Source organism: Parasteatoda tepidariorum, chromosome 6 (genome assembly GCF_043381705.1).
Source record: "Parasteatoda tepidariorum isolate YZ-2023 chromosome 6, CAS_Ptep_4.0, whole genome shotgun sequence".
Taxonomy (NCBI): domain Eukaryota; kingdom Metazoa; phylum Arthropoda; class Arachnida; order Araneae; family Theridiidae; genus Parasteatoda; species Parasteatoda tepidariorum.
This window is the reverse complement of record NC_092209.1, coordinates 32,141,215-32,167,014: the sequence shown is the minus strand read 5'-3', so window position 1 is coordinate 32,167,014 and position 25,800 is coordinate 32,141,215. Positions and strand designations below refer to the sequence as shown.

The 25,800-nt window shown below is 27.2% G+C and overlaps 1 protein-coding gene across 1 annotated transcript; it reads left to right on the top strand.

The window, feature by feature from the left end:
• Positions 1-25,401, top strand: LOC107437607 (YTH domain-containing family protein). Its single transcript, XM_016049667.4, has 6 exons — positions 1-257; positions 458-482; positions 4,552-4,619; positions 12,505-14,010; positions 20,923-20,967; positions 22,917-25,401. Exons 1-5 carry the CDS (start codon positions 237-239, stop codon positions 20,923-20,925), a joined length of 1,623 nt encoding a protein of 540 aa, XP_015905153.1. The 5' UTR covers positions 1-236; the 3' UTR covers positions 20,926-20,967; positions 22,917-25,401.
• Positions 25,402-25,800: the final 399 nt, after the last annotated feature.

Below are 25,800 nucleotides of genomic sequence, written 5' to 3'. Positions count from 1 at the left end.
GTTCCTTTCCTTTTGAAATCACGTGATATGTATGACGTATTCGGGAGTCGGACACATGAGAAGCCGCCATTGTTAACTTTTTTAGAGTGCGTGGACATTCATTTTTTATTATAGTATTTGTGTTTGTTAACCATAATCGAAGTTAAAGGACTGCTGTCTAACCTCTTCAGTAGTGATAGGAATTTTTATTTGTGTATAGCTTCAACGATCGAAAAAATTTTCTGTTCCATTGGGGAATGTCTGCTAGCGTTGATCAGGTACTACAAATCCGGAATTTCAAGATGGCTTCAATCAGCCCATTTATCTTATAAGTTTATGTGGAATTCGTTATGCGTTATTGCTTTATATACACCTGTTTCTGATATTTTGAGATTTGTTGTTTCTAAATTATTTATAAGTGTGCTAAACGATATTAGTTTCTAATTTCTTTTTATTTATTTTCATAATCGACATGCAGCGCATGAAAGGACAAGGCAATTCGGGTAAGTAGTATTTGTTCTTAATTTGTTTATTGGTGTAATCATCCTTAATATTCTTGCATTGACTAATTATAGATTATGCAGAGAGTATTATTTTATTTAAAACTTATATTTAAATTCCTTGTTTCCCAAACAGATTGTGATTCACTAGTACACTGATTCACTTGTTTATCCATCTGTCATAATTTCTATTTGATTTACGTTATGTCTTTTGATTAGTGCGTAATAAGCATGAAATCTGATATGAAAGAACAAATTGCTAAAATGTAACCTAGCGTTTTGATTTGTTTCTACTATTAACTTATTTGTTGCAATCTGTTTAGAAATCTATCTTGCCATTTCATTGTAATAAGGTTTGATTTATACTTTGTAAAATCAATATTCAATGTGGTTAACATTTGAAATTAAGTAACTTATAAGTAATGCAGCTTTAAATATTGGATAAGTCGAGTTATAATGAATTATGATTATTCTTTTATGAATCATTAAATGTATTTTTTATTTAAGGTTAGGAATGAGATATTTTGGTTTTATTAATAAGATTTTTTTTAATTGTTTTTAATTGATTCTCTGTTATGTATTATGATAGATTATATTACATTTAGGAACTGCAATTATTTTAGTGTACATTTTCTTGTATGAATTAGTTCGTTTTTTTAGAAATCATTGCTTGTTTTGCAATGATGCTGCATCTTAAAGCTTTTAGCTAAACCTAAAGGCATGACTCTTATTATTGGTGTGTTTAAGCTGTGGAGGTATGTGTATATATACAAATGCACTTTAAAATTAAATTCTTAAATATTATCCACAATTTAAAAGAAGTTAAAGATACTTTAAAAATTCTTCACTGTCTTGCAGATTAAAAGAACACTGAAAATATATCCCTAAATTACCAAATTATTTTTAAATCATGATGTATTTACTTATAGATGCGTGCACAATTGGTAGCTCATCTGCTTTTGATGAATCTTAAATTTTTGTTTGAATTTGTCATTCAAGCTTTTTGACATGCGCCATCTGAATCAATACAGTTTTAAAATTGCTTTTTTCCTTAGTAATCATTACAAATTTCTTAAGTTTTAAAAATCTTAATATTTTTAATACTACATAATTACCATGTATAAAATTTGAGTTTTAGTAATTACTTTTTGAGTTTTTTTTTTTGTCTTCATGTTGTCATTAATCTAAGTGATTTTTCTTATCGACTTAATGTTATATTTTATTAAATTGTGTTATTTTTGATAAAATATTATGATTCGAAAGTTTCAATTCCATGCATTCTGGTAGTAATTTTAATAGTCTGTGCTTTATTTTTCTCAATTTGATGTAAATCTTAGTTACTTTATTGATTGCTTTTTGGTATTTTGACATGGATTTGAATATCCCGTTATTTTTTATGCATATTAATATAACTTTTGTGTGTTTTATTTTTCCGATTTCATTGCAAATCTAAGAAATAATTTGTCGACATGGTTTTGAAAATCCTCTCATTTTTAATCTGATATTATTAAGAGTTGCGAGTTTCAATTAGCACACTTCAATCATTACTTTTAATGTGATTAAGTTGTGCTAGTTTTAAAGCCAAACCAAATTATTTGTTTTTGCAGTTGCTGCTACTTTTTTTCGCATATTTTTTAAAAACTATGTTTTTAATGTAATATTAATCCAACACTCGCAAAGATTTCCATATCCTGATCAGCGACAGAATATTCACCAAATCTTAGCGAATTCCAAACAAAGACGCTTGAGAGGATTGGAAGGAGAAAAAAAAATCTCAGAAGGAGACTAATTCAAATTCGTAGCCCCCTCCCTCTTGGACAAACTTCCACATATTTTTTATTTATTTTTTAAAAAAAAAAGATTGCCAAATTGAAATCCATTTGTCACTTTGGTATACGAAAATATCTCCTTACACTTACAATTCAAACGTGGGTTTTTAAACTGTTAACTATTTTAAGTAGTTTATAATTTTTTGCAGTTTAAAGTGCCTAAAAATTCGGATAAGGCTTAACTTTCTATAAACTCTTATAATTCACTGAAAATCAATATCCTAAAGTGAAAAATATACTGAACCGAATGATTATTCTTAATCTGAGCTATAAGGCATTTTTTAAATTTTATGTTACGTCATTTTAGGCCCCATAGAATTTCTTAAGTTGAAATATTTAATTTGCATTTATATTGCTTACTGAAATAATTATTTTTTACTATTATTCATGAATTTAATTTATTTTAAAATAAGTTTAGTGTTATCCCTTAGCATTTTTTGAAGAGTTGCTTGACTTTTGATCGAAGACAATGCGCCCCTGTGTTAAGCCGTCATCCCGTAAAACATTGCCTTTTTTTTATTGCGAGGGAGAACTCATAAACTTTTGTGTTACATGATATGATAAAAAAAAAATTTTACTTTTTCCTCATCATTATAATTTTTTTGAAACTTTTTTTTGATAAGGAGAAAATAATTTTTTTTTTTTTTAAAGTTCTGTTTGGTATTCTGGTTATTGTCTGTTTTGGATATAACTTTATATTTAAAAGAATTTAATTTTATGTAAATATGTTACTAAGGTGATTTTTAAAAATAATTTAGTTTAAAACGCAGTTAACATTGAAACTATCATAATTGCCCTCAACAGGTCAAAATTCTTGGGATTACGACTCTTAATTGGTCAATCTGCTGTTTGAAGAGCTATTTATTCAAAAAGGTTTTGCACCCTTACTTCAAAGTTCTGAAACTTTTTTTTTTGAAGTGGGGCAGGATAGTGATCTACACTTGTAAAATTCCAGAAAAATTTTCTTAATCTGTAATTTTAAGAAGTGTAAATATAATTTCTTATAATTGAAATGCACTTTAATTTAATTGAAAAATTTTCTATTTATTTCCTTTCGTATATTGCCTAGATCCTAGCCTGCCTTGAATTCAGCTTCAAATTATCACTGATATTTTTCCGCTGTGAAATTGCGTTGTATTATCAAACTCCATAGTTTATCTATTCAGTTCCTTCTTATCATATTTTTTCAATGATAAGATAAAGTGTAATTGTATAGCATTTCGGTTACTTTGTTTTCGAGAACTTGTTGACTCTTTTCATTAGTTTTACAATTAATATTTTTATTTTACATGTGAGCATTCTTTTCAGTTTTACTCAACTTTGATTTTCTTTATCTTGGAAAGTACTTAGAGCTTAAATTTTTATTACGTCATACTCTCTAACATTTGAGTTTTTAGCTAATTTCACTTTCCTCTGGTAGCAAATAAGGACAGAAAATTTTCAAGCATATAATTTTTATACAACTTACATCAGAAATTTGTTGCATTACAAATTAATTCACTAATTTATAAGCCTCCTTATATTTACAGGGTGCATAGCATTTTTAAAAAGTGCTTAAAGGTGCTTATTTTCATCTTTTAAAAACACTTAAAAGTGCTTTTTTCATTGGGTGTTTTTAAAAAATGCTTACTTTTCCCTTTTACAAATTGAAATTTTTCCTTTACCTTGTTGACTTTCGCTATGAATTATGCAGAAAGACACTGTTCACATTGTTCTATTCAACATTTTCACAATTAATTCAACCCCAATCTATTTTGGCACATTGTCAGACCGTAGCTTATGAAAACACCATTCGATTTACTTGATTCAAAAATTTTGACAATTGTTAAAAACAATGCAAAAAAATTTTTTTTTGGTTGACGTAACCAGATAAAACCGTCAATTGTCAAAGCTTACCAACCTTGCTTAAATATGATATTCTTTTAAAGTGCTTAAAAAATATTTGAGTGCCTGAAAAGCGCTTAAAAGGTGCTTATTTTTTGTTGAATAATTTGGCAACGCACCCTGATTTATGTATAGTGGTAGACAAAATTCTCTTAATTTATTAAAATATTAGCATGTTGATTGCTACTTTAGGAAATAAAATTTTCTGAAAATTGCTCAGTTGTTGCAGATTATGTGAAGTTATTTGTTCTATTAGTTATGAATAGCCAAATTCTACTTATAGTAGAAAAGTCTTGTTTGAATAAATTGAAATTTTATTGTAATTTGTTTTAATGTGTGTGTGTAAATTTATTTTACAGTTGCAAATGGACCTAAAGATATGGTAAAGGATGAAGAATTTGAATCTTGGAGAAACCAACCTCATCAGGTATGAATTCAAAATTTAATTCTTTTTCTTTCATCATTTCTTTTGTTTTGTTAAACCTATTTTGTTATGTAGCTTGAATAGTTGTTTTATTGGATAAGTGTTTTAAGTTGGTTATGTTTTTTAATGAATAAAATAACTGATATTGAAGTTTTTACTTAGTAAAAGCTTGATATAATTAAAATGCTTAGCAGCTAAGTTATTTTCTCGAGCTCCTCATGATCGGCAGTAAATAAGCCTTTATGCTGAAAATTGCTACTAAGATATTAAATAGGAGTTTTTTTTTTCTTTCTAATTTGTGTTCTAAATTTTTAATCTTTTTATTGTATGTTTATTTGTAGAGCAGATATGCTTGGAGAATTGTATTATTGTGAAAGTCTAATTTTGAATTTGAATGATTCACTGAATTTGTGATGATTTTGTGGTAAATCCAGTAATGATTCAAATGCTCAGCTATTTTGCCAAATTGCTGTTATTGTAATTTTCAAACATCATTCTTTTCTGATTCTGATAATTTTCTTGCCTTATTATGACATGCAAGATTTGAACAGGACTTTTTAATCTTCACTTTTTAATATGTATGTTCCGTCTTTTTTAATTTTTTAAAAAAAATCTCTTTTGTGACAGTTTTTGCTACCAATTTCTGCTAAGTTTTTAAAAACCTCATAATTTTAACACTATATTACTTATTACAGCACATAATTCTCTGATAATGCATTTAAGTGATCACTTTTGGACACCTCAATTTTTCGTGATTTTGTCTTAAATTCATGTGCAATATCTTATGCCATGCTAACTTTCTGTTTTAAAAGAGAACAAATATTTTCTGTTACTTTATAAGTGCATCTAACTTTCAATAACAAGTCAATTTCTTTATTATCTTAATTTCAGTAAGCTTATGAGTGGAACCTAAATTTAATTTTATAAATCAGTAGCATTTCTGTATAACTTGCTTTTAAATAGATTTAACACCTATGCTAGTTAATTCAAGAATTACGTAAAATCAAATAAATATTTTTTCTTTCTTGGAGATATTTTTATTTTTATCAAAAAGCATTTTAATAATATACAGTAATATTTTGAAATAGTTTTAGCAGTTACGAAAAAAAATTTAACACAAAAATACTGTATTTTTGAGAAATATTAGACTTAGTCAATTTTCTGCGTCCTTGCTATGGACCAATCTCAATTTTTATTTTTATTTAATTTTTCCATTAACATGTTGCACCCACTGGTATACAAAACCTAGGGGGGAAAATCACATGGCACTGTTAAAATATGCCTTTTTTAATTTAACAAGTTTTTTAGATATGACGTATAGATAACTAGGCAAAAATGGCATTTTGAACAGTTATATCACACCTATACTCCTTAAAATGCATTTGAGAAATTTGTTATGTATTTAAAATTTTTTTTTCTTTTATAAAAATCTCACTGAGGAATTTCGATTTTGAGCTCAATTTTTCCAATATGAGATTTTGAGATTGTATTTGTGTGTATTCATTTCTTAATGTTCTATAGTTCATCATATTTCTTACCCAATGATGATTAAAATATTTTTTTATGGCCAACAAATGTTGATAAAGTAATAATGTAAGAAGATATAATTATTTTTCTTGAACCCCTTTCAGGAAATATTAGGTTTTTCATTGCACAGCTCTTATTTGATTTGTCCTTTGATGACTTCAATTATCTATTAATAATTTTAGAATACTATGTTTTTAATAAAATTCAATAAATAATTAGTGCAGTAAGAATGATTAATTTTTATTACTATTGAAGACGTTTACTCTTTTAATTTATTATTAATCTTTAGCATTTAAAATCAAAATTGTTTTTGTAAAGAAAAATAAGCATTGTAATTACTGCTCATAATAACATTTAATGAATATTAGATGTAAAATATATTTAATGTGAAATATTTCTTTAATATTGTTTCTGATTATATTTTTGCTACATGGTCCAATGCACCCTATCAGTTCGTTGGTCTTCTGTTCAATGTGTGTTATTTTTTTAATTAATATAAAATAAAATTTTTCTTTAGAACATTTTTGAAAAAGTCACGAATGGTGAATGTAGGCAATTTTTCCTGTACAAAAATAAATTTAGTTTTATGGGTAAATTTTTGGTGAGATAAAAACTTAAACACGGACTAAAAAATTTTTGGTTACAATAATTATAGTAAAATGTTAATTATATATTATTTATACTTCAGGATGTATTTTTTTGCACCTTTAATTAGTCTCTAATTTCCTAGTGTGCAATTGCACAAGTTTTTAAAAAAAAAAACTTTCACAATGTTGATAAGGGACAGTGTCTAATCGATCAAAATGTAACGTTAACTAAATTGAATTTTTAAAAAAGAAGAAAAAATGACGTCTTAAATATTATTGAAACTGTTTAGATTGAATTCTTACAGCAGTGTCAAAAATCTTATCTCTGACGACTACCATTGTCTTATTTTTTGTCAACTGGAAATGAAAGGTGGCATCTCGTGAAGACACCATGCCTTCTGATGTTACCCAATTCCCTAAATATGTTAGTAGGGTAAAAGCTTTTAAAGCTGATACTTGTTAGAGAATTTAAATAAGTTAACATCTTGCCTGCTAAAGAATTTAAATAGGTAATACTACAAGATAATGAAATGAGCATCATTTAAAAATAGAAGTTAATTTCATAGAAGTTTTAATTAATTTAATGTCATAGAATTTCGTAAGTTTTAATTAAATTTATTTTCATAAGTTTTATTGAACTTTCATTTTTTTAAATTTATTGAAAAAAGATTGTGATCGGGACATTTTTCATGTATCCTTTATGTATTGTAATTGTTAATAAAATCTAATAAAGAAATTATTAATGTTAATTATACAGTAAGGAACCTATTATCCGAAACGATCGGGACCATCGCTATTCCGGATAACTGATTTTTCCGGTTTTCTGAATCGCTACAAAATGCCTTTTTTTGTATTGTTAAACCCAACTAATAATAATAAAAAAAAAAAATTTGGAAATAATCTTAAAAAGAAGAAAAAACGATGAAGTAATACACCAATGATTATTTCCAAAATGATGGTAAGGTAAACATCTTTCAAAAAAGAAAGAAAAAACCTAAAATCTTATAAGGAAATTTTTTTTTTTAAATTGGCGGGAAAATTTATCGAGTTTTGTTCCGGTTTTTTGGTTTTCCGGTTTTCTGATTTCCGGATAACAGGTTCTGTACTGTATATAGTAAAAATTGTAGTTAACATTTATGTTAATGTATCATCTGTTAGCTAATGTATCTTTCTGTTTCTTTTATTGGTTATAAAAAATCCTTATTTTCCTATTTGTAAAATATTTTATGTATCAACTAGTAGTTAGCATTTTCCTTAAATCAACCTGTTTTTTTTACCCCTTTCTGATTGATAGACTTGTATAATTATAGTAGAGCACCGATTATTTAGACAGGTTAAATCTGAGGAATTTTCCGACTCGTCAATAATCTAGGTGGTTAAATTTTTTTTTCTTCTAATAAATGGTCATTTTTAATTTCTTTAAAATTTAAGCTTTTTTTTAGCAATTTTTTAGCACTTAAAAAAAAGTGATCCAATACAGTTGATGTTTGAATGCTATGCTTTTATTTTTGCCTTTTTTGCTCTTCAATTAAATGTTTTTTTTAAAGGTAATATGACATGATTCTTGCACCTTATAAACATGTTGGAAAACTTACTAATTAAAAGATACTACACCCACAATACTAATTAAGAGAAAGTGTGTACCATTGTTAGCATTATTTAAATCACTGGATTAAAATCCTGATGTAAACCACATAAATTTTTTTTTAAAAATGTAAAATCACTCATTTATCATTTATTTTCAAATTAAAATTTTCCAATCATTGACAATTTTTTTTGTTGATATTAATAAAATATTTTTGTTCAATCTAATTAATAAATGCATTCATCATTTCATTAAAAACATTAATTTGAGCAAGCAGTGATTTTTTTTTAATATAAAATTTTTTAAGTGAACTGATATTTTTTAAAAATTCTTAACTTAAATATAATATTTTTTTATACAATATGATTAAAAAAAAATTTAACGTGATTTTTATTAATCAAGAAGGTTTCAAAAAGATCTATTTTATTAGGAAGATTTCATACTAAGAAATAATGAAAAGTGTGCATGTAAATTATTGTATTTCAAAATAGGCAAAAAAAATAAAAAGAGAATAAAAGTGGCTTGAAACTTATAAATCATAATATCAGTGTTCTCCCTATTCATTTTTAGAGGGGCGACTCGCCCTGCCTGCCCTTTGATCCCCATAAATGTGCCCTTTTTATGCTGCCACCTCTTGAAAACACTGCCTTTTAATTTATTAAATATGTAGCTTGTGTATATCAAGACTTGTTCTACACGGACTAGGTTAAAATGATTTTTTCCCCTTCAGTTTTGTTAGTTTTTTTCAGTTTAGTAATGTTTTTTCCATTAGTTACTCTTTATTAGATTACATGACAAAATGTCTTCTAATCTTTACATTAGCAAGTTGAGCTTGGAAAGCATAACTATGATTTTTATCTATTCAATGATTATTTTTAAATAATTAAGTAATTTTAACCATATATTTTATCAAATGTTTTGGCTGATAATTGTAAAAAATCAAAAAATATGTCTTCTTTCTTCCTCATTATTGGAAAATAAATTTTTTTCTCTGCTTTTGACCCTTATTATAATTAAGCAAAATAAGGGAAAGCAGTAAAGGGTCCATCCTATTAATTGCACTAAAGAATTTATAAAAAAAAAATTCATGCACTTGTGAGATTCTAAAGATAAGAACTAATTTTCATAAAAGGACAAGTGGAGGCAGGAGAGAACCCTTGTCCCTTGATTTATCCAATTCGTTAGACAATTTCATGGCTCACACATGTCAAGGAGAACAAGGAAAAACTGGAATTCTCAGGAAATTTTATTCTGAGAATTGTCAGTAACAGTAATCAGTTATTGAGATAAGAGTTAATTATAACATTGATTACAATTATTTTATAAAATTGCACTCTTTATAGAAAAAAACTTTCCCATGTTTCCATTCTCAGTTTATTATATGTCTTTTGCTCACAAAATCTAGTATTTGACATTCCAAATGAAAAAAATTGTAGCTTTCTGATAAAAAATTGCATGGTGAAATTCACCTGATGCACTCGAAAAAGTCAAGGAATTATTTTATTTATATTTTTATTTACTGAAATTGAGTGGGAACTCTACTATTTGGTTAATTGGGATCTAAATATATAATGCTCTACTATAGTTAATGATTATATTAAATAATAGCTTTTTTGACTGGAAATTGAAAGTGGCATCTTGTGAAGACTAACTTGATGCCTCTTAATGGAGTTCATCCTTTAATTTCCTAAATAAAGGTTAAGTAGGATTCTCTGGGTGAGATGCTCTTTTAAGGACTCTCTCCTCGTTCTATTCTACACAATTATTACTTATATCCTTAAATATCTAAAATACATTCTATTACAACCCTTTTGATAGTGCTTATTTTTTATATTTTGAATATATTGTTATATTGTTTCTTGTTTTTCAATAATATTAATTGTTCTTTTTAAGTCTAGCTTAAAATGCATGCTCTCTCTCTACTAAGTAATTTATATTTTTGAACAATTTTGTATAAAATTTGAATCATTAATTGATGCCAACTATGCCTCGGCAACTAATTATGGGCCTTTCTTAGAAAAAGTAAAAATTTATGTAAAATACTTGTAAAATAAATCATAAAAAATACATAAAATGTTTTTCTAAGCCTGTTTAGAGGAGTGATTTGATATAGGTGGACAGTCACACCTGACTGATTTCAAGCTTTCCAGCTTCTCAATTAATAATTAAAAAAAAAAAAAAAATTTCTCAATAAATATTGTTTTTAAATAAGAATATAATTTTTAATTCCTGTACTGAGACTAATATGTCACATTTGTGGACGGAAACAAATAAAAACAGATTAATCTAAATGTGTCAATTCAGGCATATTTTTTTTAAATGGCTATTTTGTCAAAAAGCTACAAAGAAATAAGTGCGTTTTGTTTTGTGATCTTTACTTTGAAGTGTTTTTTGTTTGTGTAACGATCAAAATGTCATTTCTATTAACATCATAAATTTCAAATAGTTAGGTAAGCTAATTTAGATACAGTACATTCAGAGTTTTTATTATTAAGGAATTGTTTACCAATTTGCATATTTTAGTTTTAAATGTGTCAGTGTCTTAAATAAAGTAATCCATGTTTTTATGTCTTTGGTCATATGTCTATATATGTAACAAAGTGTTTAAACTCTGATGACATACAAAAGATTAACAGAAATAGCCAATTTGGGTATGATTTAAATGACATAACTACTCAAATTTTTAAAAAATATAAAAAATAAATTTTTGTTTTATAAACTTGTTGCACATAATGATAGAATCTAGGGATTTTAATTTTGACCACAGACCGACTAGTTTATATTTATCAACTACTCCTCTGTGCCTGCTGACGATACATATCTTTCCCAAATCGCAAGACTATTCGAAACTCATCTGCATCTCTGTGTCTGTGAAGATACAAGTGTAATTTTCTAATTCCCATAAGTAAAATTTATCTTCATACTTCCCAAATAATTAATTGTTAATCTATTTGAAGACTTTTTACTGAATAAAAATAAATGTATCCCTCTAACAAATTCTAAACACTTACTAGTAGGGAATGTAGTAATGCCTCCTTGAAGATAAACCTTCCACAATGTACAGAAGAAAAAAAAAAAAGAAAGCAGCAATGCATTACCTGTAAACCTGGAGGCCCTATGTTCAACATTCAAAATTGATCATATGTCAAATGTCTGAATTCTTGTTTCATTTTTATGAACACCTCAGTGAGGAGATTTCTGTTCTCTCTTTCATTTTTTTTTTTTTTTTTTGACACAGCTGTGTTAAATTCAGTCACCAAATTAGAAGTAGGGAGGAATTTTCAGTGGGTAAGAGGAATTGAGAGTATATAAGGTGTCATATCAGATTGTGGGGTCTCATAACCAGTATTGTCCTGATGAAAGGATCGAAAGATTCCACTGTTTGGAACATTTTCTCTCTCCTTTCTTTGGAAAGATGACGGTGACAGGTGAATGATTGATACATTAGTGTTGAAACAACTTCATATTTTTAGTTGTGGATAAGGCAAAAGAATTAATTTAAAGCAGAAGCCTTAGAATTTAAAACAGAAATAGTTTTCTTTTTCATATTTTTAAAAATTGGAAGGAGAATAACGTATGAGGGCATAAATGACTGTCCAATTACTGTAGTGTCCGCTTTGCAGAGAAGGTATAAAATCGTTTATTCATCGAATATTTACAGGGCCTACCTTGTGATAGCCTAGTACAAGCTAGAGCTGTCCCAACTAGAGCTGGCACGATCAGACACAAGGTTTCTCTATTTATTGATTCTCATGGTTTTAAGATCTTTTTCCACAGAATCAGTCCATGTGATGCATAGTCTCTCCCTTCTTCAGTTGCCTGTAAACTTTTAAAAAGTTAACTTTATATATGTTTATCCAAAAAAGCTATAAAAGATTTTATCTAAATTTTAAGTACTAAGAGCCTTTCTATGCTTCCAAAGACTACTAAGAGCATTTTTATGTTTCCAAAAATACAGTTATGGTTTTACTTTTATAAGTTAAGTCCTATGGGAATAGCTTACTATAAAAAGATGCTGTATAGATATTGTTTTTATTTATGTAATTAGCAGAAATGTTTTTATTTTATTATATAATTGTATGTAATTCAATCATTATTTGATTTCTTCTTCACAGTTTTTGATTATTGTATTTATATAAGTGGTCATATTTTTGTTTACTCGATATATAATGGAGAATTTCTTTTTTAGACTTACAATCCACCCATGTCATCCTCTAACTTGCCAGATCCTTACATGCCTAGTTACTATGCATCTATGTCATATTCTTTTGTAAATCAAGGACTAGGAGATGGAGCCTGGAGTAATGGAGGTGATCCTATGACATTTCTCAGTGGATATGGAGGGCAAATGGGAAGTGGAGACCAGTCCCATTACATGGATGGAATGTTCTCACAAAATACCTTTAGTGGCTATAATCAGAGCTTCAATTATTTCCCTAGTGGTGGCGGTGGTGGTGACTATTCAACATGGGGCAACTCTGCCATGGGCACGAGGAAGACTGGTCATGGAACCTATCCTGAAGATTATTATAGAGATACATATGACCAGACTCTGGATAGGAACGCTTTGAAACATATAGAACAGGGTATGGGTGGACTGTCTATTCCTGATCATAAAAATGATTCTCAGTTTGTTAAAGACCCATATGGTAAACCTGGTATGTTACATGGCAGTATAATGACAGACCATCAAATGGGAAAGAAATTTGGAACTGGTGCAACTGATAATATGGTTATGACTGGCACACCTGGTGTTTCTGGACAGCCTGTTGGTTCTAAAAAAATAACATGGGCTTCTGTGGCAAGCCAGCCTGCTAAGCCTCAAGCTAAAGTAAAACCTAAACCTGTTAATCCTACTGCTATCCTAGCTAGCGGTAATAAGCATAATACATCTAGTATGGATATTGGAACTTGGGAAAGTAAAAATGGCAGTGGTGGGGGAAATGGAACTGGTGGTGGCAAAATGGGTCCGCCTACTGCATTACAATCTCGTTCGACTTCTAATTGGAATGCACCTCGGGGAAATAGAAGTAATGGACCCTCTGGACCTGGATATAATTCACCACCTCAACAGCAGCAGCAACAACAACCAATTGCTGTTGCTCAGAACAATGCATCTGGAGACAATTATCCCCAGCATCCTGTGTTAGATAAATTAAGAATGGAAAACAATTATAATCCTAAAGAATTTGATTTAAATCCTAAGAATGTTAGATTTTTTATAATTAAGTCCTATTCCGAAGATGACATTCATCGGTCAATTAAATACTCTATTTGGTGTTCTACAGAACATGGAAATAAACGGCTGGACCAAGCTTTCCGAGAAGCCAAAGGACTGGTGTATTTGTTCTATAGTGTGAATGGATCAGGGCATTTTTGCGGCATGGCACAGATGGTGTCGCCCGTGGATTATGGTAGTACTGCAAATGTCTGGGCTCAGGACAAGTGGAAAGGGCAATTTAAAGTGAAATGGATATATGTGAAGGACGTTCCAAATTCTCAGTTGCGTCATATTCGTCTTGAGAACAATGAAAATAAGCCTGTCACTAATTCTAGAGACACACAAGAAGTGCCTCCTGAAAAAGGCAAACAAGTATTGAAAATAATGCATACTTTTCGACATACTACTTCAATATTTGATGATTTTTTGCATTATGAAAAACGTCAAGAAGAAGATGAACAACGTAAAACACAGGTATGGTTCTTTACATTTCTTATTAAATTTGTTTTAATTGGTTCTTTGTCTTTGTTTTGTGTTATGTTTGTAGATAATATGAATAAATATGTATTGAAGCTCTTGTTAATTGACATGACACCATTTTGTTCCCATATTAATCATATTTAGTAAGCTTGTATAAACTGGAAAGAGCACTTTAGGCCTTGACAATCTATTGGCTGTTGCACCACTAAGTTTATCTTAATAAGTAAAAGTGAATTGTGCAATTGCTTGTTACGATATAATCCAACAGTAATCATTACAATATTTTACATTCATTTTGTTTTTATATTTTTACAACTGCATCTCAATTTATTTAACTAAAATGAAAAATTATAAATTTATTAAATACTAAGTATCTTTCTTTGTCTTTAATTTAAGCTTTTTAAGTGTCCTTAAAAGCTGCAAATAGAGAGTACAATTAAATATAAAACATGTTTAATTTTCATTTTCATAATAAATTGTTAAAGTATGTTGGCTTTATGTTCATTTACAAAATATGCAGTTATAATTTTTATATTTTATACAGGTTTATATATAAGATCATGAAATGTTCAATATTTTTAAGAAAAATAAAAGTATTGTTGAAAATGTGAATGTTTATGTACATTAAGCTGATGTATGTTTAATTTGCATTACATATAAAATGTCAATTTCCAGTTTTATTTATCACTATATCCCGGATTTATTGTCATTATGGATTGCATGATTTATATATTTTCTTTCAATTTGAATTTTGTCTTAGAAAAGCATTAAATACTACTCATATTATCTAAGTAAATATGCAAGTTAGAGTATAACAATTACTATTGGTCTGTCTCTCTAGTTTTGATAATTGAAAGATGTTGAGCCTTGATTGCTTAAAGGATATGTTCGCCTTCCAATGAGGTGAACCAGGTTCAAATTCCTGCGGTGGATGGTCGATTTTTATTGAGTTGTGGCCGCTCCTTAAACCCAATTATTTTTCCGTATCATATATTTTATTCTATGAAGGTTGAAGTTATTAATTTCAAATGTATGCACTAAAAAGTTTTGACATGATCATGATACAACATTTGTTATCAATAATTTTGTTATAATAGGATTTATATAAAGATTTTATGTTGCACTATTAGCCATTGAAATAGCTGTTGCAGTACTCTTTTAAAGAAAATCCAATGATATATGCTTTTTGCTTATTTTTTGAGAGCAAAAAAAGGCAGGTTTTGGTGTTCTGTTCTTTAATTGTTTCCTGAATTTCTTGTTTGTTTCCTGAATTTCTTGTTTGTTTCCTAAAACTTTTGAGCCATAAAAAATCTTTTTTTTCTTTTTTTTAAATTTCCTAAACAAATTTTCAACATTCATGAATAAATAAAATATGATAGTTTGCATGTTCCTTTTTATTTTGCAGTAAGGATTAAAAGTCCTCCCACCATGTGTTAACGAATAAATATTAATTACAAGTTCTGAATTAAAATAATATTTGAACTTTTGTAACAAAATTTTTTTACATAGTTGATGTTATTCATTTTTAACAACTTTCAATTCATTTTAAAGCTGAATTTCCTTTTGAAATATAAATTTTTAAAAATTCTCAATTTGCTGCCTCTTTGCAAACTAAGCTCTTTACTTTTAAAGTTAAATTTATAAAATAAAACTTTAATTGACTACTTTTATACTTAGACTAAGAGAAATCTTAAAAAGTAATTTGACTTAAATTTTTTTAATGAATAATAAAGACTCAAATGTCCCCTCCACAGCATTTCACTTACTGTAAATCCTTTCTGCAATTTGTAGACAAATTTTTGAAAATTAGTTGTCAATCAAAATGTAATTGGAGTATGTGGCACAGTGTTTTTTTATCGTTAAATAATGCTAATTAACATTAAAAACTATGCAAAGGACATGCAACTAGTATAAGAGCAGAAATTCCATATGAAATACAGATTTTTTAAAATGCTCAATTTTACTAAAAACTATGCAAAGGACATGCAACTAGTATAAGAGCAGAAATTCCATATGAAATACAGATTTTTTAAAATGCTCAATTTTACTGTCTTCTCCGCAACAATATTTTAAATTGACTGCTATTCTATACTGATTTTACTATGAAGAACCTGGAAGAAATTTTAAAAATCAATTGTTCTTTTTGAATTTTTTTAAAATAATAATTTTGCCCAAAATGTCATTTCCGCAACAGTATACTTGCCATTGCATTGCCCTATCCTATAGTTCAGTTTTAAATTTTCTGTTATTATCTGTAATTAATCTGTAGCCAATCTAGATTATTTTAAATCCTTTAATGACACCATGTAGATTTTGTTAACTATTTATGTAAATTTGAATTATTGTAGAATGTGAAATTATTGTAAACCACAATTCAGTGCTTTTGTTGTTCCACAGTGGAACACTTAGGCATTTAAAACCAGTGATTACTTGTTTCGTGTTTAAAAAAGGTTATTTAAGTTTTAGCCATTAAATTTCTCCTTTTTTCTTAAAAAAAAAAGAAAATTTTTTTTTGTTGCTTTCAGATTTTGTTTAAAAGTAAAATTGGATTTTTCATTTGTTATTCAATTTGTATCAGTGTTTTTAAATATAAATCCAGCAAATTTCAGTGAATTAGATAATGAAATAATTATTAATTGATCTTTACAAGATCAAAATAAGTAAATTGAACTACATAGAATATTTTTATTTATTTCTAAGATTTTTCAATGTTTTTTTTTTTTTTTTTTTTTTTTTTAAATTTCATAATAAAAAAAATGTCTAAAGCACAAATTAAATATTTAAGATACCTCACATTTTACAAGTACCAGCTCTGATATTATAGTACTGCTGAAATGAGAGGTCTATTTTTCTTCTAATTTTATTTCTGTTTTGTACATTGCTTTGCTTTCTAATTTATTATAAATTTAAAACCGCAAACTTAATCAAGTATATATATGAAATTTTTAAAATGTTTAACAAATGTGTTAATTATATATTTCTCATTTGGTAAATAATTAAACAATAATGTTTAAGTAAAAATGTAGTTTTAAAACTATTTCATTTTCTTATTTTTAGAAAAACATGTATTCCTTATCACTACAATTATAATTAATTCAGAAGATGTTTATTCAGTGCTGTAATGACTTAGCAAAAAAATTAGATAAACAAATTGAAGTTTGCACTGTCTTTCATGAAACTTTGCCTAACACCTTATATCATCTGCTTAATTTTCTTAACATTAATTTTAATATAGCACTCAAATTGTTTTTGGATTATTATTGCAAAATTTTTCAAAGTGTTATAAGTATATTTGTTACTAATTATCTGTGAAACATATAGAATATTACTATTTGAAATTTATAATTTTAAAAAATTAAGTTTTTCTGTAATTTTTTTAACCACTCTTTGCATGCTTCTTTATAATGAAGTTGACAGATATTACAATTAAAATTTCTTTATTATGATTGTCCACTGACATTTCTTGAAATTTTTTGTGCTTCTTAATCCCGTTTAATATTTTTGATACATGCTATTTTGTGATATTTCGTGATATTACTTTTTCTTTATGCGTGATTTAATTTGCTTAGTGAACATGCAATTGAATTTTCATTCTGCAACCTTAGTCGATTGGCTTTATTAGTAGGCTTAATTATGAAAATGCAAGTTATAGATGCATATTAGGTAGTTGAGCAAAGATGCACTTTGACAAAAGTACAGTGTTTTCCCTGAACACGTCTTTTTATTAATTTTTTCAGAAAAGATTGTTTTCTTAACCACCTGTGTTAATAAGAAGTAAATTTCTGATATACAGTAGGGAACCGATTATCCGGAACGATCGGGACCATTGCCATTCCGGATAACTGATTTTTCCGGTTTTCTGAATCGCTACAAAAAGCCGTTTTTTTGTTGTTAAACCAAACTAAAAAAAATTTTTTTTTGGAAATAATCTAAAAAGGAAGAAAAAATGATGAAGTAATACACTGATGATTATTTCCAAAATGATTCTAAGGTAAACATCTTTCGAAAAAGAAAGAAAAATACTAAAATCTTATGAGGAAAAAAAAATTTTTTTTTAAAAAATGGTTGGAAAATTTATCGAATTTCGTTCCGGTTTTTTGGTTTTCCGGTTTTCTGATTTCCGGATAACGGGTTCTGTACTGTATTTTGTTATTGATATTTATTATTTCCATTCCTACATTTTAGTAAGATTTTTCTTGTTGTCTAGTTATATAGCTAAAATTTGCACGAGTTTCGGCCTCAGCGATATTCACATCTTTTATTTGAAGGGAGGTATTTTAATGAATATTTTAGAGATTTTAAGTTTCACCATTTATTTTCACCATTATTAACCTTTTTGTTTAAAAATGGCACTTCAGATATTTATTTTCTCTTTCTCAGTTTAATTTATTTAAAAAAAAGACCTTCAAGTTGTAATTAATCTTTTTTTTNAAATTTTTTTTTTTTTTTTTAGTTTACTTTTTTTTTTTGAAGAAATGTTATACACAATGTTTATACACGGATTGTCATCTAGCTTGTCTTTAATTATTTTTCAAAATCTTCAACTTATTCTGTTATTTTGGTAATGAGTGAGAATTGTGACATAAAATATTTTAAAAGGGTAATTTGAAAGTCGGATCAATTTCAGTTATTACATAATATTAAGTATTTTGATAAATTTTAACAGTGTTAACTGAGTGCCCTTTCAAAACTCCAAGTACGCTTTTCTGTGTGTAAGCGCCCTGCTCTTTTTTATTCCTAGGGAGAACTCTGGAACTACACCTGAATTTCAGTGATTTGGATTTCTAATCCTTAGAGTATAGTGAATAGCTGCTGTTTGGAAAATAAAATGTGTGTCGAAATCCCGAATTGTAACTAAATCGGTCACACATTATGAATAATACGCTATTTAAATAAGCAGTTTCGAAACATTAATTTTTCTGAAGATAAATAGTAAAACTAAGCTTTTAATTATATTGAAATTGTAATATGTACAGAAATTTATTTTTGATTAGCTAGTTAAATGATTTTGGAGATATGTTGAGCTAAGCTAAAGAGAAAATAAAGCATATAGAGTTCAAAATTTCTACTGCTTTCTTGACTAGACATTTGGGACCTTTTTTTTTCGAAGGTTAAAAAACCTGTGCAAGTTATTTGGATACTCATTTTAATTTGCACATTGTATCTTCTGATGATGGTGGCAAAGGGGTAATATTATCTACTTCAGATTAAAAGAAATGGAAGTATATTAATGTTTAATCATTTTTGGATTCTATAAAAAATAGCAATGTTAATGCTGTTTACAATGTTTATTTAAAAAAAAGCAATTTTTAATTTATAAATTTTTAAATAGATAATTTTTGTACTAAGAGATTATTATGCTAATATAAATAATACAACTAATAATTTATTAGAAATAGCAGTTGGAAACTTTTTGTTAATATATACAAATAAAAACAAATTTAATTTTTCAACAAGTAAAACAGCATTATTGCTTTATATTCTTCTACAGATTTTAAGATTTTGCATGTTTTCGATAAATTCTATATTGCAGTTCTTTATTATAAAGTTATTAAATTTTTATATTAAATTATTTAAAGTATTTGCTGATTAATGGTACTGTTAACTGATGATATTCCTATGAACAATCATAACTTGCTTAATAAAACTGAACCTTTTGAACTAAAGTAAGATATTCCCTCCATCCTCGAAAACACAGATTGTGATATTTTCAGTGTTTTTCCTATTAGCTATTTTCTTTACCCTTTTCTTTTTCTATATTTTTGGTCAATTTATATTGATTGAATGCCACATTACTACACTTGCTAAGTGGCCATACATTTTCATAATTTCAGATTAAAAGTTTATTTTTGTATTCCGTAAGAAACGATAAATCCATATTTTTACCATGTTTTTGTGTTGATTTTTTAATTTTTCACAAATTATGTCTAAAATTTCATGAAGTAGGTACCTCTCAGAAAAACCTAGACAGACCCCTGTGAAATATTTTATGCTTTGTCATGTGCAGCTGAGGCATGAAACATTTTTATAATTTACATTATTTTTCAAAATTTTTTGAATCATTGAGTTTTGTTAAAATGAAATGACTGCCTCATTATTCAATCTTTAAAGTATATTCGCCTAGAAAGATTTTATTCTTAAGCTTTTGGCTAATACTTAATTTAATAAATATTTTAGTTTTGATACAAAATAAAATCAGTAAAACCTCACGTCTTTGATACCCCTTCTTTCCTCTTATAAAATTTTCCAAACCTCTCCCTCCCCTCCAAGCTTGAAATCATTTGTGGATCCGAATGAATAGTTGATGTTTGAATTTTTTGCTATTTTCACAAAAATTTGTAAACTATTTATACAAATTATCAAATTGTGAATGAATAAAAATATTGAATCTATTTTATTATTTGCACCAGTTTTGTAAATCTTATTATCCAGGATGTTATTTTTAGAATTATGTGGAAAGCAATCAATTGTTTCTGTCTGAAATTAAGATCCGATTATTACAAAATATTGTTTTATGGCAAAACCAAATATGAGAATATATAGAGAGAAAGAAATTAAATGAACAAGCACTCAGCACTCATTATCTATTTTCATTAAATATATTTCATTGTAATTTCACAATTTAATAAATGTTCAAAATGAGCTATAAAGCTAAATTTTATTTTTCCACCCTATAAGTTATTACATTTTTGAAAATTTAAAGCAGCTTATTGTAATTAAAATATATTGTCGCTTGTCCAGTTACAAACTGTCATTTGACCTCAAAAGTTTTATATTATGGTAAACATTTGCTTTATTCTAATGTGAATAGTTAGTTATATATTCGGATCAATTGTTTTTTTTTGTGTATTAAATTGTATGTTACAGTGGTATTTTATTTCACTAATTGGTATATTCATTTTTCAGTAATAACATAATGCATTTTGTGGATGCGAGGAACTTTTTATCAAGGTGAGATAATCAAATCTGCACTTTTTTTAAATTTTTTTTTTTTATGTTATCATTTTGTCTGTTAAACTGTTCATTCCAAAGTCAGTTTGGAAAATGATATGGTGAGATTTTAGCAAAACAATGTTTCTGTATTTAAAAAATAAACAATTCAGGACTTAGTTTAAATTTTTTGTTTACAAACTGAACAGTTAAAGGCTTACACAAATTGAAAAACTACAATCTAAACTAAAGCTTCTTGCTTCTATGGTGATTGGGCAAAAATTTTTGATGCCCCAGGAATTTGAGGGTTAATCTATGAAATAAGCACCTCATGGAATAATCTGTCAAATTGAACATTCCAATTGCTTGAACAATATATTATATTAACATTCTTGGAAACCTAATGGTTATAATTTTGCTTATAAATGAAATTTTTTTTTCTTGGTTCAAAAAGTGATTATATAAATGCTAGACTTTAAACTCTTGTGTCGTAATAAAATTTCTGGATTTTCAAAATCTTGTGGTAAAGGATAGCTATAACTGCCTTTAAAAAATAATTTAGATTTATGATGAAATCGGTACAAATAAAAAAAGTAAAGTGACAAATTAAATGCATGATTTTTAACTCACAAATCATAATATCATAATGACTGTCTGAATCTAAAAAATCACATGGAATTGGTAATAACAAATGTCAATGAACGATAAAAATATTACTTGGATTTATGATGAGATTGGCAAAAATTACTCAAATTCGAAATTTGCATGTTGTAATATCGTGTAAAAATATATGTAAAAGATTTTAGAGTTCTTTTGCATTTCCATGTTGAAAAACATTATTTTACAATGTTTTCACCTGCATCCTATTTAATGTATAAAACATTTAATAACATGCTTAAGAGAAAAGGTATTTTATGACTGATAAGTAAGCATAAATTTTAATCAACTTGAAAATAATTCTGTTTTATTTTTTAACCGAAACAAATAAGACTATTGGGCAATTTGACTGTTAAAGTTTGCTGCTAAATTAAAAATGTATTTGAACAAATAAGGTGTACAAAAAATGTATTAAAAAATTATTTATTTAAATATTAAAATACACATTTTGAAAGTTCATTTTAACTTATATTTTTAAATTCCTTATGCAAGATCACATAACTGTCTGTAAAGAATAGGGATATAACTTGAGTAAATAAAATTCTGTTGCAATTTGTTTATTAGTCCGAATTCCTTTAGTTTTTATAATATAACTTTAATTTAGTATTTTGAATAATCATTAATCAATATAAATCATTATTTTAATAGATTTTGATTTATATATTTAATTTGAGATACATTATTACTGATATTTAATTACTGGTACATTATTCTATTTGAGAAAAATCAAATGGCTTTTTTTTCCTTGTTAAGAGAATTTAACAAAATTTTAACAATGTACGAAACTTTATTTTCTAAAAGTATTTTGAAAAATTTGTAGTAACTAAAAAGTGATAAAATTTTGAATTTCATAAATAAAATAATAATAAATAAATAAACTGTATTCTGGAGAAATAATAGTTTCTGAAAATTTTCTGCACCTCTGCCACATACTTTTGCATCGTATTTTTATAATTATAATTTGTTATGCAACAAGAAAAGTACATAAAGAGAATTAATCATTAAAATAAAGGATTATTTTATATGACAACTTCTCTACTATTTTGGGTGATACCTTTTTTTTTTTATTTTAAATAAAATTCTGATTGTATATTTTTTTTGCTTTATTCCTTTACTGGCTGCCTGAATTACTATTAGAGCATATTTTTCTGTGACTCTCATATAAAAAATATTGATTGTGTATTCCTATTCTAATGTGTTTTGCAGGCTAATGCTGCTGAATATGAAACATTCTATTAAGATGCTTTATTAAATAATTCTGTTCATTTCTACATGATTTTTACCTGCTTATAATTGTAATTTTACTTTTTTAGTCAAGACCCTCAGGGGAAGAAATTTAGTGTTCAGCACTCTAGTGTCTGTGGCCTGCGTCCATCGTTCCTCAGCTAAACTTTCTTGTGACTCAAAAAATAAGAAATCAAGCCTCTTATCAAGCTACATAGTTATTAATCGTCATTTGCTGTGACTTATTCATTCTAGTTCCTCGAAAACTTTAGTAAACTCCTTGCTTCTCTCTTATCACCTTGAAATACCTTTTAAGCCTGCCCTTCTCTATAGGAAAAACAAAATTTGATACTTCTTCAGCACTCTCCCCTCTGTGGAAAGAAAAAGGAACAGCTGTTGAAAATGAATATTGTGCTAATTGAAACGCGGAAATTTCCCCTGCAGTTTCTTCAAGATTTGGAACGCTTTAACCTTGCGTAACGACATTGGACGTAAACAACTCTTTTTTGCACATGGAAAAAAAAAACTTGGCATTTATTTGTTTATCAGCACTTTAAGTAAGAAAAACAAAAACTCCAATTAGTAAAAAAAAAAAAAAATCAATGAGCGGACTTCAGTGTGGACCTAGTTTAAACTCCCAAACTATTTACAAAATAAAAAAAACTCTAAAAAATTGACTAAAAACTGAAATAAATGTTTGTGACGGTCTCTTAAAATGTGAAATGAATGGGGGAAAAATTGACCGTCCAAGTTGATTGGACTTTTATTATAATTACACTGCAGGAATGAACAATAAAGGACGGTATTCGTATGTGTTTTGCTCTGTCATCTGCCTAAAAAAATTATTTTAGTGTCATCCCTTACAATAGGTTACGTTTCTTTTATTGGAAAAATCTATGAAGAAATCTATTAAATTGAATCCCTCTCCTCCTTCCTGTTGAAGAAAATGTTCCACGGGGAATAAAGTGGTGAATTTCATTCTAAGTGCAATCATACAGTGTTTTAATGGGCATGGCAAACAGCATTGTTCTAGGCAAGTGCCTGTTTTTATTTCTAATACAAGCAATCTTATAAACAATTTTATGAAATTTATTAAACAAAAAAACTCACAAATATAGTAAATTTTAGAATGTAAAAAAATATAGACATATTACTTTATTGCCTTGTAAAATTTGCTTGTGTTTTGTAAAAAGAAAGTGATATCAAAAGCATGCACGCTATGTTGTAGAACTTATTTAATTCCCTATTTGTAAATTGTCTTAACAATTTTATGACAAATTCATCGCCTGCCAGTAACTTTGTTTATTAATTAATGTATATTACATGTATAGATATAATTGAGATATATAAGCTAAATGAATTGTACAGAAATAGAAGTATATACTTTTTTCTTTTCAAACCACTGATGAAATCCTGAAAGTATCTTTAAAATCATTTTTATTTCTGTATGTTCAAATGACGAGTTTATGAGAATCAATGTTTTAGAATCGTTTTAAGTGATGTCACAGAATTTCTTTCCTGTTCCTCTCATTCGCTTAGCATATTTAAAAGTATAAAATATCTATTTCAATATATTCATTTTTAGTTTTTTTTGCTTTAATCTTTTTGTATTATGAAGTTAAATGATTTTTTTTAAATATATATGCAATTTTATTAAAATATTCAAAACATGGCTTTGTGAGCCTTGAGTAATCATTGAAGTTATTATGATTTTTGAGTAATTAAAAATTGTTATCAAATTGTTATGTGTTTATTTATATCAGTTAAGCTGGAAATGAAAAGTAATATATCTATATTACTGTGCTAACTATGTTTTATGGGCAAAGGTATGCAGAAAACACTTAATTTCTAGTGAGTGTTATGTAACTTTAAATTTAATACTTGTTATGTTTTTTCATTCAAGAGAATATTTATTTTTTAAAACAATGCTTTTTCGACAATGGGAGTTTTCTCTTTTGACTTATAAAATTTTTCTTGTTAAAAAGTATTATAAAAGACATTACCTCTGTGTTTTCTGCTGAAAATGCTATATAGTATGAATCTTAACAATGACAGAATGTTTTTACACTTGGTAGCTGTCTGAGATTCGTTACCAAATGTAAAAACACTGTTATGCTTTATATTTAATCCTAGTATGGGTAAAGGTTTTGATGTTTTTGAATGTACGCTTTTCCTAATGCATACTGGTTATGTGCTTTTTCTCTTTAATGAATTATCTGATTGTAGCATTATGCTTAGTTTGAATAATTATGTTTTTTTTTTTTTCAATAGATAATTTTGAGAAGCAGTATATAACACCCATACAACGTATAGTTTAATAAATTTTGGTATTGGCTCATAAAGAATTACAATAATAAAGTTTTCATTGTAGATTCACTCTAATTGTAATTGTTATTTTTGTGCCTATGCCATGCCAGTATGTTGTTTCATAAGGAAGGTTCCTCCAATTTCCTTTTTATCAATTGCCCTTCATGCAGCCAGTTTAACCAGTGGCGCTTAGCATATATCTTTGGGTAAAAAATAAAAAAAAATAAATGATGGTATTATGGAAATAAAAATTTGATTAGCAGTGTTCATATTTGTTATGTGATTTGATTTCATGTTTCTTTTTTTATTTTAAAGGCTATTTCATACATAAAGAGATATCAAAGGGAAAACAAAAAAAGCCCATAAAAGGATAACTTGATGTATAAACAGCTAGCCAAAATGGCAGATAATAATCAAATGATAGCAATCTGTTAATTTTATTAGCATGGTTTTTTGTAGTGCTTTTGCCTAAGGGAAAAAAAAGTCAAACTTAAAACCTGAAGCAAAGCTACAATTTTAAACTATATATATCATCTTGCCTTGAAGAATTATCTTTACTTTAAAATGGATAAATAACTTAAATATTTTGAAAGTTATTAAACTTTTCTAAAGATCACCAATTTAGTGAGGTTTTTCCACCTTGATGATTATCACAATCCATGAATT

Bases quoted from the DNA above. Each gene is read 5' to 3' on its own strand.
- LOC107437607 (XM_016049667.4), top strand. From the start codon at position 237: ATGTCTGCTAGCGTTGATCAG. The intron at 258-457 runs GTACTACAAATC...ATCGACATGCAG, and splicing joins TGTCTGCTAGCGTTGATCAG to CGCATGAAAGGACAAGGCAA. The intron at 483-4,551 runs GTAAGTAGTATT...TTTATTTTACAG, and splicing joins GAAAGGACAAGGCAATTCGG to TTGCAAATGGACCTAAAGAT.